Source organism: Botryllus schlosseri, chromosome 14 (genome assembly GCF_051294905.1).
Source record: "Botryllus schlosseri isolate E-star chromosome 14, Bs_hap1, whole genome shotgun sequence".
NCBI lineage: Eukaryota > Metazoa > Chordata > Ascidiacea > Stolidobranchia > Styelidae > Botryllus > Botryllus schlosseri.
This window is the reverse complement of record NC_137249.1, coordinates 4,452,607-4,467,725: the sequence shown is the minus strand read 5'-3', so window position 1 is coordinate 4,467,725 and position 15,119 is coordinate 4,452,607. Positions and strand designations below refer to the sequence as shown.

The 15,119-nt window shown below is 40.2% G+C and overlaps 3 protein-coding genes across 3 annotated transcripts; 2 read left to right on the top strand and 1 right to left on the bottom strand.

Annotated features, from left to right (window-relative positions):
• Window positions 1–734: 734 nt before the first annotated feature.
• On the top strand, window positions 735–1,963 carry LOC145455052 (inorganic pyrophosphatase-like). The gene has a single exon (XM_080333008.1). It carries the CDS (start codon window positions 851–853, stop codon window positions 1,787–1,789), a length of 939 nt encoding a protein of 312 aa, XP_080189134.1. The 5' UTR covers window positions 735–850; the 3' UTR covers window positions 1,790–1,963.
• Window positions 1,964–2,812: 849 nt separating this feature from the next.
• On the bottom strand, window positions 2,813–5,982 carry LOC145455050 (uncharacterized). Its single transcript, XM_080333005.1, has 2 exons — window positions 5,029–5,982; window positions 2,813–3,330 (listed from the first exon to the last, which is right to left on the bottom strand). Exons 1-2 carry the CDS (start codon window positions 5,891–5,893, stop codon window positions 2,852–2,854), a joined length of 1,344 nt encoding a protein of 447 aa, XP_080189131.1. The 5' UTR covers window positions 5,894–5,982; the 3' UTR covers window positions 2,813–2,851.
• A 1,168-nt stretch (window positions 5,983–7,150) lies between these two features.
• LOC145455537 (sodium-dependent glucose transporter 1A-like) lies at window positions 7,151–13,522 on the top strand. The gene is made up of 10 exons (XM_080333517.1): window positions 7,151–7,378; window positions 9,214–9,391; window positions 9,711–9,827; window positions 9,891–9,998; window positions 10,128–10,271; window positions 10,767–11,041; window positions 11,107–11,244; window positions 12,072–12,165; window positions 12,446–12,579; window positions 13,297–13,522. Exons 1-10 carry the CDS (start codon window positions 7,313–7,315, stop codon window positions 13,429–13,431), a joined length of 1,389 nt encoding a protein of 462 aa, XP_080189643.1. The 5' UTR covers window positions 7,151–7,312; the 3' UTR covers window positions 13,432–13,522.
• The last annotated feature ends 1,597 nt before the right edge of the window (window positions 13,523–15,119 follow it).

Genomic DNA, 15,119 nt, shown 5'->3' with positions numbered 1-15,119 from the left:
CGGCCGGGTCATACCAAAGACTCGAAAATTGGTATCCGCAGCTATCCTGCTAGACGCTCAGCAATCACTTTACAATCACGGATAGCATGGAGGAGAAAAAAACGGGGGCGCAGACTAGATGACCTCATGGGGCCGTATCGCAACTCGTCGTCAAAGCATCTCGATAGTGCAGGCGAAAAAGAATATCATGTCTCTCTCTCTCTCTAAATGACGTGAAGAAGTCGGCATATTTGTAAAATGGATGCGGATACCAGTCTTTTTATTTCGATAAAGATTCAAGTACTTATTACATTACAATTTGTGCATAGTTCTCTGACGTCTCATCTGGGAACCGTCCAAAGAAACAAAACGTGACATCTATAGGGGTAACTGTCTATTTCGAGTTGATTCAATCGGTCATTGGTTTTTGTCAAATTTGATATCACCAGATTGGACAATGGACAATGGGTATTCACTGAATGAGATATCCATTTCTTAATTCCATGGACTCGGCCCTGCTAGCTATATATATAAAATCTGTCGATTGCGATTACCCCTGATGAGTGACAGCCGATTTATTTCAATGTCAAAATATTACTCAATCATAGCAAATATACAGTAAATTGCTGCTTCAATTGTATGTTGAAGTTCTGGACATCTAAGATTATCCACTCTCTTCACTGAAATGTCGTTTTGCGTCATTGGTTTTACGGTTTGCACACACCAGTGGTTTGCACACGTGAACTCCGGTAGTAGTTTATCTTGTAAATGATTGACGAAAACCGGCTCATCGATTATTACCCTCGGGGAACTGTCGTATTTTTTCTCGTCATCGTGTCTTTATGCTAACTTTAAAGGCATCCAGTCACGTATGCTTCGCGTAGCGTTGGGCACTGCTATCCGTTCTTTGGGGAGTAATCGTAAGTTTCCTGTGTTATTTAGAAAAATGGCGAGTTTCTGTCAAGAAGAGCGCGGTCCCGCGAATACTTTACAATATCGCATCTACTACAAAAACGATAAAGGGCAATTCATCTCGCCGTTACATGATATTCCGTGGCAAGTATCGAAGGGGCCCAACGTTTACAACATGGTTGTTGAAGTTCCAAGGTGGACGAATAGCAAAATGGAGATCGCCACTAAGGAACCCCTCAACCCCATAAAGCAAGACGTGAAGAAGGGTAAACTGCGATTTGTCGCCAATTGTTTTCCTCACAAGGGATACATCTGGAACTACGGCGCCATTCCGCAGACCTGGGAAAATCCGAAACACATCGATCCAAACACTAACCAAGGCGGTGATAATGATCCGATTGATGTATGTGAGATCGGATCACGCATTTGCAAGCGGGGTGAAGTAATTCAAGTGAAAGTTGTTGGCGTCCTTGCCATGATTGACGAAGGGGAAACGGATTGGAAAGTAATCGCTATTGATGTTAACGATGAAAATGCGGATAAGATCAATAGCATTGCTGACGTTGAAAAAATCAAGCCTGGATACCTCGACGCTACCCGAAGTTGGTTCAAAATCTACAAAATCCCAGACGGCAAACCCGCCAACGTATTTGCCTTCGATGGCGAGTATAAAGATCGTGATTTTGCAGAAAAAGTGATTCAAGAAACTCATGACTTTTGGGTGCATAGTCATGACGGCAGTGTGGAATGCGACTTTGCGATGCAGAATGTTAGTTGTAGCGACAGCAAATTCAAAACTTCATGTGAAGAAGCTGCAAAAATTGTCGACGGAGCTCCCGGAAAAGGACCAGCTGCCGATATCACTGATGAGAAAGCTGAAAAATGGTTCTACGTTTGAAAATGACTTGATATGTGTCATGATTTTGTCAATGTAATGGTTCCTTTGTTTCCATTTATGCTTATAGTAAAATAATACTTTTCCATACAATTAGGGCAATTTATTCTTTACTATTCCTAGTTTAATTGAATGCCAAAATGCACCGCAAATAGCATACCTACCTTATTGTGTAAACTTGTGTTGAATATCGATTTTCTACACAGAAGAGGGATTCTTGAACCAGTGTGGCAGGGACGAGGAAAGTTATACATGTAACTGGATAACATTTGGCGAAAACGATGTTTCCTTGATTTGTCCAAGTGCAACCATTGCATGGCTTTTGACTTGCGCAACTGCAGAAGCAGTAAGGGACACTTGCGTATTAAGCAATGTGATCGAAAGCATTGGCTATATTAGGACTAGGGTCAGGTAAATCGAAGCTTGGAAGCAATGTCATCGTGCACATTATTAGCTATGTTGGGACTAGGATTAATAGAATTGAAGCTTATAGGTATTTAGTAACGTCACCACATGCATTAGGTATATTAGGACTAGGGGGATAAGAAAATCAAGGCTTGGAGTATCGTGTTCATAATGGCGGTATAATGGATCATGTGGAAGGTTAAAATATGTACCAATCGAGGCTTGGAGTATCGTGTTCATAATGGCGTTATGAGATTATGGATCATGTGGAAGGTTAAAATATGTACCAAGGAATATAATAGCCGATGAAATATTACCAAGTCTGCTCCCCAAAAGACACGTTACCACATAAGAATGAGTTTGCGTTGAACCTATTTTTAGTCAACACTGCCGTCAAAATCCATGTTTTGTGTCATTTATGCCATCTTCGGTGTGCGATCACCTAGCTCTCGAAGCTATTCAGAGCATTTGGCCATCCTTGGAAATTTTTTATTTCTTGAGGCGGACGTATGGTAACCCTATTTCTGACACTTTAGTTCATGATTATAAAGTTCCAAAATCAGGCCATGTCAGCGACAAAGACCTTCCACCCAACACCTCCCACAGGTACTAACGATCGCGTTTTGATAAAACCATTTTTATTTGACACGCCAGTGATTCTCACTCGAGCGCAACAGAATTAACCTTATTAATGTCAATATAGTGCTTCTTCCCTTTCGCCGGGTCTTCCTGAAAACCGAGTCCCTTGGCTTTGTTTCCCTCCTTTCGCTTTTGTAAATTAAAATCCAATGTTTTGGTGTACTGGGTCTCTAGAGACTGATTGAGCTTGGCAGTTTCCTCGCGGTCCATTGCCATAGAAGAGAACTTCTTCCCTCCGGATAACGCAGACCAAAACATTGTCCTCTCGGGCGGAGGCTTCCAAACACCAGACAGTTTGCTCAGAACACTCTCTCCATCTTTCAAGTTAACAAGAGGCGAAGCGGTTTTGCGTGATTTCCTTGCCCCTAGCAGTCGTGCGAACTTCTCTTTTGATTTGGAGGAGAGCTCCGCTGTTTGCCATTGTCCAAGGCTGTCGCCATCAGGACCAGCAGCATCGGCAGGGACTTTGTCGAGATGATCTTCATCTCGCTTCTTTTTTTCTGTGAAACATTTTGGAGCGTATGATGGATGTGGTACATACCAGAGAAGGAATAAATGCAGTGATTGAGATTTGTGCAAGCAAAGCTGTTGTTGGAAGCTTTAACGAAATCATCCATATTCTGTGACACTCAATCTTCACCAACTCGCGAGTTTCAAGTTTGATAAAATCGCTACCGATATTTCAGAATGGCACATGCTCACTTCCACTCATTACCGTCAGACCATCTGAATTTGACAGGTAGACGGGACATAGCAGGTTCTGAATTGTGGCAATAAGAAGTTCAAAGTTCGCTTTTAACGATTAGGATTACGGTACCCACCAAGATGTGCCAATTATTACAACTAAGTAGTGTGGTTTATAGTAAAGTTACATCTTGAATGCCAAATACCAAGGGAGAATTGGTGGTGGCGTAGAAAATTATACATCGATTAACGTTATCCAGCTTGATTTGAGCTGAGATGGCTAGCAATGTGAATAGAAAACACAATGGTGCAGAGACACTGTCAAGACCATGGATGCATGTCAGCTGATTTGCTAACAAACCACAATGATAAAAACAACTAGATCACTTCGGTGACAAATTTTCTCTTTATGTCAATGTACTGTTGAGTTAGTAAGGCCAGGCACAATAATTGGAGTAAATTTGTAAGTCAAGTTTTACGAGTATTCAATTTGTACACTTGATGATTTTTGAATTATTCTTCACACCACAGCCGCCATAACAAAAACGAGAATTCTTTGAAGTAGCGCTCAACACGTTACCGTACATCATATTCACGGTAGACACATGCAAAATTATTTTAGATCATGTTGAACAAGCAATAGTTTATTTCCGGTTAATACTTGGGTCTTGGCTGTCCCCATGCTCAGCATTGCTAAAAACTCGGGCAAGTTTTTGTTGCAGTCAAATCCGCGGAAAGTTGCATTCATTTTTCACAAAAGTTGCAGTAAAAAGTTGCATTTATGGAGAAGTTCCGTGAAATTATTTGGGTATGAGATACTCGGATCGATCCGTATGCAAGGTACTGTAGCAAAAGTCTGTATTTGCAACTTCAACAAAATCAATAGCCTGAAAAAGTTGACCCAATGAAAATATAATTGTAATTGACATGAATATAAGTCTAATCAGAAAGGACCTAAAATTTAAACGACAGTTAAATAATCGAGCAATATATTTATATTATATATATATATATTATTATATTATATTATATATTTAGCAATATATTTATATATTATTATATCATATATTTACATATAGTGTCCAATATTTCTAGTAAAAAGTTAGTTGCAAGAAAAATCGAAAAAAAGTGGCATGAAAAATCGAAGAAGTGGCAAGACAAATATGGAGAAAAGTTGCAATACAAGATTCCTCCAAACAGCTTAAAACACCACACTACATGACTTTTGAGTATTTAGGAAGCTGCCGGAAGCTGTAAAAAAGAGTTGCAAAAGTTTCAAAAACTTGCTCTAGTGATGGATTTGCTATTGAGCCACACAATGTCCTGTTTATGAGTCATATCTTACAGTATGGCTACTGATCATGCAATTATTGATAAAATGGTGGTGCTCCTGAGTCCTGATGTCAACTGCGTTGCCATCGACGCCGAAAAACGGAAAAGATTTAGTTATGAATTGGTGCAAGGTCATTAAATATTACAATGAGATATCATAAAGCAAAGCAAACAATACAAACTTGATTTTTTCTTTTTTTCCTTCACCTGATTAATGGCGACGTCGCCGACACTTTCAACATCACACGACACAGGTTCCTCTAGGGTTGTTGAATTTGAGTCCGGTTCGGTGACCTTACGCTTTTTTTTCTTTTTCTTTGGAATGCTTTCCGGCGGCGTTAAAAGTACCGTATCATCAGACGTTTCTTTAATCTTTGATTTCCTTTTCTTCAATTTTTTTTTCATATTTGTATCTTCGCAACTCTCATCACTGACTGCATCTGGCAGCGATGAATTTATATCAGCAGAGTCGGTTTCTGTAACAGTATTCTCAGATTTGAAAATTGTCTTTTTGCCGAGCCGCTTCTTTTCAGCTATTATGGGTGTTTCTTCATTTTCCTTGGTCTCCTCACGATGTTTCTTTGATGATTTTTTCTTCTTTTTGAGCATAACTGGTGCATCATTAGCGTGATCAGAATCCACTAATTGATTGGTAACATCTAACTCTTCTACGGCGCTATCTCGCGCTTTTCGTTTCAGATGTTTTTCCTTATTCTCGGATGGTTCAGAAGTTACCGTTTTCTTCTTTTTATTTTTACGCTTAACCTTGGCTTCGTCAGTTGATGACTTCATATTCTCAGTAGCGGGATCTGGAAGACAATGGTCTATTTTTGACTGCTTTTCTGTAGCGTTGTCTTCTTTTAATTTCTTGGAACATATTTCATCATCAGATTCGGACACACTGGTCTTCCGTTTTTTCTTTCGTTTCGTTTCGTTTGAACCGTTCATCGTCGTTGCAGTTGATGTCAATTCTTCATCTTTCCGTCCTTTCTTGGATCTTCTCATTTTTTTTGGTTTGCCCGTATCGTCTTGATCAAGACATGCCATGTCGTAATCCTGCACCGAAACTGAACATAAGATTTAAAACAGGTTGAGCCAATGTGATATCATTGATATGTGAAATATGTGACTCACGTGATGCGGTGTTGTTTTGCGTGCATTGAAGCATGCGAGCTCCTGCCTGAACTTTCAGGACGAATATTCTTATCAATGAATGTATTGTAGGCCTACTGCTGTAGCATTATATGCGAAATGATAATGATCCGCGACCAACTACAACGAAACAAAATGATGGGCCGTACGTCGTGGTGTCGACATCTTCGTGTTCATTACATCGTGTCTTGCGTTGTACGTACACGATACGCATTGTGTGTCTTGAGCGGATGGAAATAATGACCACCGAATGTATTGTATTATGTGTACCATACTAGCCTAGTTTATGAATTAATAGTAGCCAAATAGTGTCCAACCTTCTGCGAAAGGCCTTTACTACATATTGAAATCCAAAAATGACGTCACATTGAATCGCACGCTACGCGATGAAAATTTAAAGATCAGTTAAAATCATCTCAAGAAATCGGGAGTCAATTCGTAAATTTAAATTGCATGTTGACGGCCGCTGACACATACTAATTGAATTACGTATCCACGGCCATGCAAATTTCCTTGTACGGCCGCAGTTTGGCCACCCCTGTGCTAGGTGTGGGTGTCTGATTAAAAGACTACGCCAAGTCGTTTCGGCACCCGCACCCACCTCTCGTTTCATTATATCGCAATCATCTGGCGTATTGATTTAATTAAATAATAATAAATAAGGATGATGAGTAGCCTACTCTACAATTGTTTAGAACAGGGCTGTTGGTTTGTGCCGGTCCACGAGAACTTCGTTGGTCCGCGAAAAGTTCATATAATTTTACATAGTGGTCAAAATCAAAATTGAAAAAACTTACATGGCAGTCTCTCTTTGGGAACATATGTGTTACTGCCGGTTGAGCGGTTGGCTATATCAATTCATTTCGAAACCGCGATCCGAAGATCAGGAAAGGTTGTCGACCCTGGTTATGAATATCGTCTCTATTTCACAGTTGCAGTACTCAAAATCGTGCATTGTGCATAATATGCAAGCTTTAGCTTGACCCTTGGTGGCGTAGCCGGACGCATGTTCATTGTTCAATTGTTCACTGTTCAGTTGTTCACAATATTCGGCGTTGCCTCATCGGAAGATTGCGTATGCTGACTATGCACACGCACAGTGAAGCATTTTGATGTTGATTGGTTTTCTCATCGACGGAGTAATATGCGACAGTCTGAAATAACAGTTACAACTTCGGTCCATTCATCGATATCAACGCGCTCACGCACCGTAAAGCAAATGTTTAGTTGGCGGATTGGGTACATAAGTCCACCACACTGACTTGCGATATAGAGGCCGCCAGCTGACCTCTGGGAGTTGGCTGTGACTTGGTAATGGACGCTGAAAAGTTATGGAAAATTTTCTTCGTGATATCAGTAACTCTGGTGAGAATTGGCCAGGTGAGTTAGAGTGGCTCATTTTATATCATTATTATATATAATAATGATGCACTGATCAATATTCACATGCACCATATGCAGTGAGCAGTGCATTGTTTAATGAGCGTAGGCTACTTGCATCGATTGATCATCACCACTTACTGAAGCAGGGATCGTACCCGGAGGATTAAGCTTTTGTGGACAATGCATGAAGACATGAAAATAAGGAAAATAGACTACAGCCGACTATAGCTAGGGTTGCATTTACAGCAAAATCAATTTCAAACAGGTTTATTTGTTGTTGTTGTTGTTGTTGTTGTTGTTTTTTCTTCTTCAAGTCATTACGTCACGAGTATTCAATTGTGACGTCATAAGTCGATTGTCAATTGAAAATAGAGTATAGGATAAATATAGCTCATTTGACGAAATAGGCTTCCAAGCCAACCCCTGTCATATACGGACCAGAAATATTCTTAACCAATGCGACATTGTAATGCAGCATTTTTACGGTCGGCAGTCATCATCATTAGAACATTCCTTCGGTACCAATGATCTATCAATATCAATATTCGATCTTCGTCATATTATATTTTCATCCGTACAAGACAGACACAATGTACAATGCGATATAAGACACGCAACTATACGTAATATAGCTGTTGAGCCGACTATTTCTGAGCTCCAACCATTTCATATCGTATACGTCGGCTATATCGGATGTAAATCGTCAGTAGGCTCATACTTCATGTTTTTTCAAGTATTTACACAACTATGGGGCCTTTGTTTAAAATGGTGGTTTATACAACCAGGGCCGTAACAGCACTTCGTCAGCCCCCCACCCCACCCCCACCCCCAAAAAAACGTTGGTCTTGGGCCCCCCATATGATGATAAACCAAACTTCTGGTTGGGCACTGTTTATCGCTGCTTATCATCTTGGGGGCCGTTAGCTGACTCAGCCTTTCTCGCCTGCACGCGCGAAGTTCTATAAGTTATGATTGAATCGGTCAATATGATCGGGAATTGCATACATATTGCTATCAATTTTATCCTCTCTCTGCTCACGTAATCAGATTTACAGGTAGAGCTGAGTGAGGTGTGTGTGAAGTGTCCTCGGAGGACGCCCTTTTGTCCTCTTTTTTGATATTTTGTCCTCTTTTTTGAAAATTTAGGTCATATTTAGAGCAAAATGCGAGTGATATGCCGTAAATTAGCACAGAAGTGACGCTCCGGTTGGGCGAAAAGTTGACCTTTTTTATTTTTAGTCAACCACCCGGCAATGTGGAGGAAGAAACGGTATTTTGGGCTCTGAGCGTGAAAGTTGACCTTTTTTTATTTTTTTTTTATTTTTATTTTCCAGTCAACCGATCACAAAGTGGGAAAAATTCAGCGATTTTTGAGAATTCTTCTCCGGTTTTGCAAGTCTCAAATTTCTGAAAAAGTGTCCTCTTTTTAGATTTCCAAACTATATGGTAACCCTAGATTATAGGTAAATTTAGAAATGGACTACTACTAAGTTCTTCGCCTCTGAGAAGTGAGCATCTTTTAATTAATGTCGAAACATGGGACACAGCCTACATGGCATAGTATCAAGAATGTCAGAAAATTCTAAATTATCTTTCGATAAACATATTCTTCCTAACCATAAACAACATAAATATATTCTCTCCGCGAGGAAACACACGACTGACTGCATCAGTTGATTGTCGTGCGCGCGATAGTTTGGTGACCATTGCGTCTGTAGTGTAATGAAGAATGACGTATTATATAACATCGAAATAAGTTTTACGCAGACCAGATATCATCATCTCCATACAAATATCATAAAGTATTCATTTACATTCAAGGCATTTTCTAGGGAATGTACCTTTCGATTGCCGGACCAACGCTGCTGTACCTCACCGAACTGTATTCAGTGGATGTATCTCGAGTGTCACTCATGTTTACATTGAGATCACTAGGAATGATGATTGGAGCTGCAGCGTACTCTTTCATAATATATAAATTCAAGAATTTCAATCCCTTATCCGCCATCGGTATGTATTGTATACGCATTTAGTTCATTAATGATATCGGTTTTTGTTCATTTGGGCAATCCATGAAATATGTGTTGAACCTGGACTGTCCTATATACGAAACATTTATTCGTTTTTAATCCAGCACAAAATTTTATATCCCTCAAATTTGTACTTATTATAGAGGCGGCTTGTACGCCCACAATTTTGTAGAATGTTATTATTATCACAATGTCTGAAACTCACAATCGCAATCAGATCCAGTTTGGTATATATGCGCGTTGCGCATAATAAATAGACTCTTCCGCACCTAATTACTATGCTTGTATATTGCTACCAGGTCCCGGATCATTACTGCTTGGACTGATGACAAGTCTAACGCCTTGGTACAACACCTTCGCCGGTTTTTTAGCCTCAAATTTTGTGTCTGGTTTCATGTTTTCCTACACAGATGCAGGTGCAATAAGCCTATATCCCAGTAGGATTTGCGTAATCTCTGATCGGTATCTGATTTTCTCAGCCATGCAAACGCTTTACTTGAGAATTTGGGACGAGGACAGTGTTGGACCATTCATTCAATCGTTTCATTTTGGTATAAGTTTTGGAGGTTTGGTGACTCCATTGATAGGTGCGTAATATTTTTGGGTAGTTATATACAGATACACGCTCAGTTATGTATTTGTATTTCGGCTTTGCAAATAGGTTGCGAGAACATAAACCGTTTCGCTATGTCTAATTTCGCATTACTTTCTTCTAGCTACTCCTTTTTTGGAAGCGGCCAATCAGGCTGGAGACTCGGATCCCGGTTGTGTACCTTCCGGTATTGAAACAACCATCATTTCGCCAACGGTGCTAACGGAATTGTATAGTAATGGCACAACAACAGCTGCATATGAAACTGGTAAATGGTACATAAAAATCCGATATATTTATTGTCAATCTTGAAGGAGGGGCGCATAGGCGCATCCATCCATGATGAAAATTTTTGAGGGATCGATAAAGGGAGGGAGGGAAAGTGCGAAATTGTTTTGACAATGACTCTGCGTAACGTATCAATTGTGACGTAAATAAAACATATGACGTAACAATGCCCAATCCGAAAACTTGGAGGGAGGTTGGGGCACCCGTGGCTACTCCTATGAAGTTGCGGGTATCTTGTCGGTCGTCAATCTAGATGCTATAGCTTCCTGCAGACTTTTTCTTATTCTCTTTTGTTTAGTTCATATGTATGGAGAATGGACAATTGGACGTGGACATTGGACATCCTAGGATTACTTTGGGAAGCACAGTGTAGTGTCGGGTTGTACGCACATTAATGTAACGTGCCTTGCAAGATAGCCTATTCCCCATTTTTAAAGTCCCTGTTCAGAAATGTTGATGTGTTTTCATCTTCCAGAGTATGTCAATCCAGTAGCATGGAGTTATCTAATCGTGGGAGTCTTCTCGGTGATCGCTTCACTGCCCCATTTCTACTTCTGGGTTGTTGGGCTCGTCGGCCGCATTCAAATGAAAGGCGGTGACAGTCAGGGCGGCCTAAATGAAGAACCCATCAAGGATGTGTGGCCAATAATTGTCTTATTGGGGGCTTTTTACTTTTTAAACGACGCCCTAGAGGCAACATATGCCAATTATATCTACGCAGTAGCGTATTGCATGGATATTGGATTCACCGTGAGCATGACGTAATACACTTTATACGCGTAATTGAATTTCCGAACAACGTGTTGTATTTGCAGGTTACTCAAGCAGGGAGGCTTAACTTTGTCTTTTGGGCCGGTTACACCATTTCAAGGCTGGCTGCAATTGTATATTCTAACTATTTCAAGCCAAGGACAATTATTACATATGGAATATTGCTCATTGTCGCGGCGATGGTATTGCTTTCTGAATCACATTCATCATGAATCGTCTTTATAATGCTGGGTCTATGCCGCTATGGCTCGGATTACTTCCGAATATTCCTCATATATCTGAACTTAATAATTACACTCAAATGGCCATTCAGTGAACTCCGACTTCTCTTTGTTTACTGGTCAGTGGGCCTATGTGTACTGTGCAGTTGTGTAGTTGTATGGTTGTGTATAGTGCTGCGCAAAATCGAGTATTACGCTTCGAGTCGAGTATTCGAGTATCACTCATTATGACGTCACAACAGAATGTACTATGTTTAAATTCAAATATTCACCTTTTATGTCACCACAAAGAAGATAATGCCTGTCATCCGCCAGATTTAAGATACGTTGGTATTTTTCGACCATACCGATTTCATTGCACTTCTTGACAATGTTTTGGGATGAAAATGACATCGGAAATATGTTATTTCCAGTAACATTCGTAGCTTTGTACCATGTCTCGTATGCTGCGACACGGCATATCAAGGTTTCAAGGCATCCTCACCCTCAGTGGAAAATAGTATCAAAACTACAATTCTTGTTAGTAAATAAACCTTCAGTTGCGAAGAGCGTATAATTTTAGTACTCGAAAAAATCGTCTTTTACTGCTCGACTCGATCATTAAAATTAATACTCGATTCAGATTCGAGTACTCGAATCATTGTGCCCAGCCCTACTTTTGTACGTTCGAACAATTCTTACGAGCGGGTATGAACCTGTGTTATGGTGAGTCATTCCTGACCGTTCAAAATAGTATTAGCCTATTCTAATCAATACAATATCTGTATTTTTCATTTTGCTTGCTGCAGGTTGTGATGAGCATATTCGGTCAATACATTCCATTGGTTATTTGGATTTCTACTCTGTTTTTCGGTCTGTCCGTCGCAATATTTTATCCAACGGGCAAGTAGCATTTTTCGTACGACAATATCAACTCATAGATGCTTGCACAATTGCACATTGCACAACATATTGTGCACGCGCTGTTCGATTGGGTTTCGGTTCCATTTTACTATCGTGGCGTCCAAATCTGATTAGGAATGTCTGTCTCGTAAGTGAGTGGCTTTCCGTGGATATGTTGCCTAAGAAATATTGTTACGCAAGGTAGTATCCACGGCGTTGTTTTTCCACTCCGTGGAAACCTTTTATTATTTCGTTTACATTTCATTTTACATTAATGTAGGTGTGACATGGGCGAGCCGCGTTACCGACATATCTGGGAAATACATGTTCGTATTCATGTTCAGCGCCGGATTGGATTCTATGGTGACGTTGCCTGCCGCTGGAGTTATATTTGAAATATCTCCGTTTTATGTGGTAAGGCAGTGCTTGAGCCTGTCTTTTTTATTCAAAAATATAAAAGTCATAGAAATGAGAGTGCTGGTCTAAACAGGAATCGGAAATCCATTTGAATGCTCGGCAAAGCAAACATACCCGTTGGTTGTATAGGGTTACCATATTCTGAGATCTGAAAAAGAGGACACTTTTCAAAAATTCTGAAAGGTCTAGTACCGACTAAGAAAACTTTTTCTACCAAAATTTGAGTGTTGACTAAAAAAAAAGTTTGATCGAATCTCGCATTACCCACTTTTCTACAATTTTCTGCCTAGAAGTCGACTTTTTCATGGCATTTTGATACTTGGACTGAGGACAAATTCCCCAAAATGAGGACATTTTAGGCGTCCTCCGAGGACACTTTCAATTTTGCGAAAAAAAAAGAGGACAAATCCCCTTAAAATGGGACGTATGGTAACCCTATATGGTTGTAGCCAGTCGCGTAACGAAGAGGGACTGAAATACATACTCAATTGATATGTGGTGTCAGATTTTCCACCCCAATATCTTCCATCATTTGCATATAGCTACAGATATTATTTATGCGAAACAAATATATAAAATATTACCGTACTATAATCCGGATCATACATGTATATTGTATATCAACCGTACCATTTCTCGCCATGAAATATATATCAGTTTGCGTTATCGGCTACATCTACTTTTTGTAAAAGCAAGAACTACATATTTTCGCAGATGTACCTCGTTACTGCCGCCACCATTGGGATCGGTATCGTGTTCATCGGAATGGAAATAGCGGCCAAAAGACATATCGACAAGAAGTTACTGACGAGCGAACGTGATCAGTTCAAGGATTCAACTAAATTGTGATCATCATCACCGGGAATGCCTTACTACTTCAATCCTTTCGCAATGAATTTCTTATGATCGAGAGTTCACATACATAAAAAAAATATAGCGGTAGCGGTGGAGTGAATTATCAAGGGCCCGGTTCAAAATAGGGTCCCAGTGATGGAAAATGTATTTATGCGTTCACGCTATTCTGAAGTGAAAGGAGGGAATCCGCTTTATCATTGGTTAGAGACGTTTTCGGTAAAGTCATGTCGTTTCGTGTGTCCATTGGGTTATTCTAAATCGATGCTGTTGGCTACACATAATAATTCACATCGTATACTCTAATATCCAGGGGTTCTCAAACTGGGGTATACGCGAGAGAATTTCGAAGTACGCCATCAATTGCATTTTTTTTGGTATTGTGACAATTTTCTGCAATAACTATTTTAACGTGTATGTGACATGAGGAAAAATTTCATCCTTACCAAATACGTCATTATTTAGACCAGTGGTTCCCAACCTTTTCCCACCCACGTACCATTTCGAGGTTTTATGCAGTGCTCGCGTACCACCTAAAATTCTACAGAAGTTACGCGCGTTTCCACTATTTATGACGTCATAATCACGTGTTTGACCTATGCGAGGTGTAGTAACAAATTCCATTAAACTAGGCCAGGGGTGTCAAACATTCGGCCCGTGGGCCGGATCCGGCCCGCCAGACGATTTTATCCTGCCCGCGAAGCAATTCTGAGTAGATTGAAAAATATTATATTATCCATAACATCCACAGTAATGAACCAAATTACAACGTCCGCGTTGACAGTTAAATATCTTGTATTCATCACAACGCATAGGCAGGGCTAACGCCAGATTATGACTAAAGCAAAGGGAACATAGAAATATGTCTGCTTGTATCGCCGGTAATGGCACTGTTTTAGCGGATCTTCTGTATTCAACCGGACAATCATCGTATTTTCGCCAATTTCATTGTTCGCAAATAATGGCGTTGCGACTCGCCTGAATGAAACCCCTGCGACCCGTGTATTATCTATATATGCTTGATAATATGCTTGATAATAAAGTATTCCAGCGAGAAGCAATAGCACGAGGCAACATTTTGGATTCCGTGGAGTGGTTCGGCCCGCGAGCGATTTCATGACTTGGATCCGGCCCGCGATGCAATTTGAATTTAGCACTCCTGAACCAGGCATTATCAGCCAGGGTTGATGGGATGTATGGAATAGTTTTTTCACCACGAGTCACAAGAAAAACAACATAATAAAATAAAAACACACAACAAAAGTCAATTTATTTAATGCGATGGCTGCATTTGTTTATTTTCCACTAGCTGGTCGATACGGGGTATATACGTTTGCTCACAGCGCATCGAAAGTCATGTATGGGCGCGACAAGTCGGTTTCGTTTCTTCGACTTGATAGTCACTAGGGATGAAAATCCTTGCTCGCATTCTCACGTATAACGGGAAAATTAGAAGCATGGAATAGCGTGAGACGACGGCTTCAAAAAACTCAAAATCAACCCGCCTGAACTAATAACTCCCTTCGATCGAAAAAAAAACAGAATCTACTCGCGTACCACCTGGAAGATCTTCGTGTACCACTAATGGTACGCGTACCACAGGTTGGGAACCACTGATTTAGACTTATACCACCATGCTTTTACATTCCCGTTTAATTTTACTTCACATTCTTTATTGTGGAAGT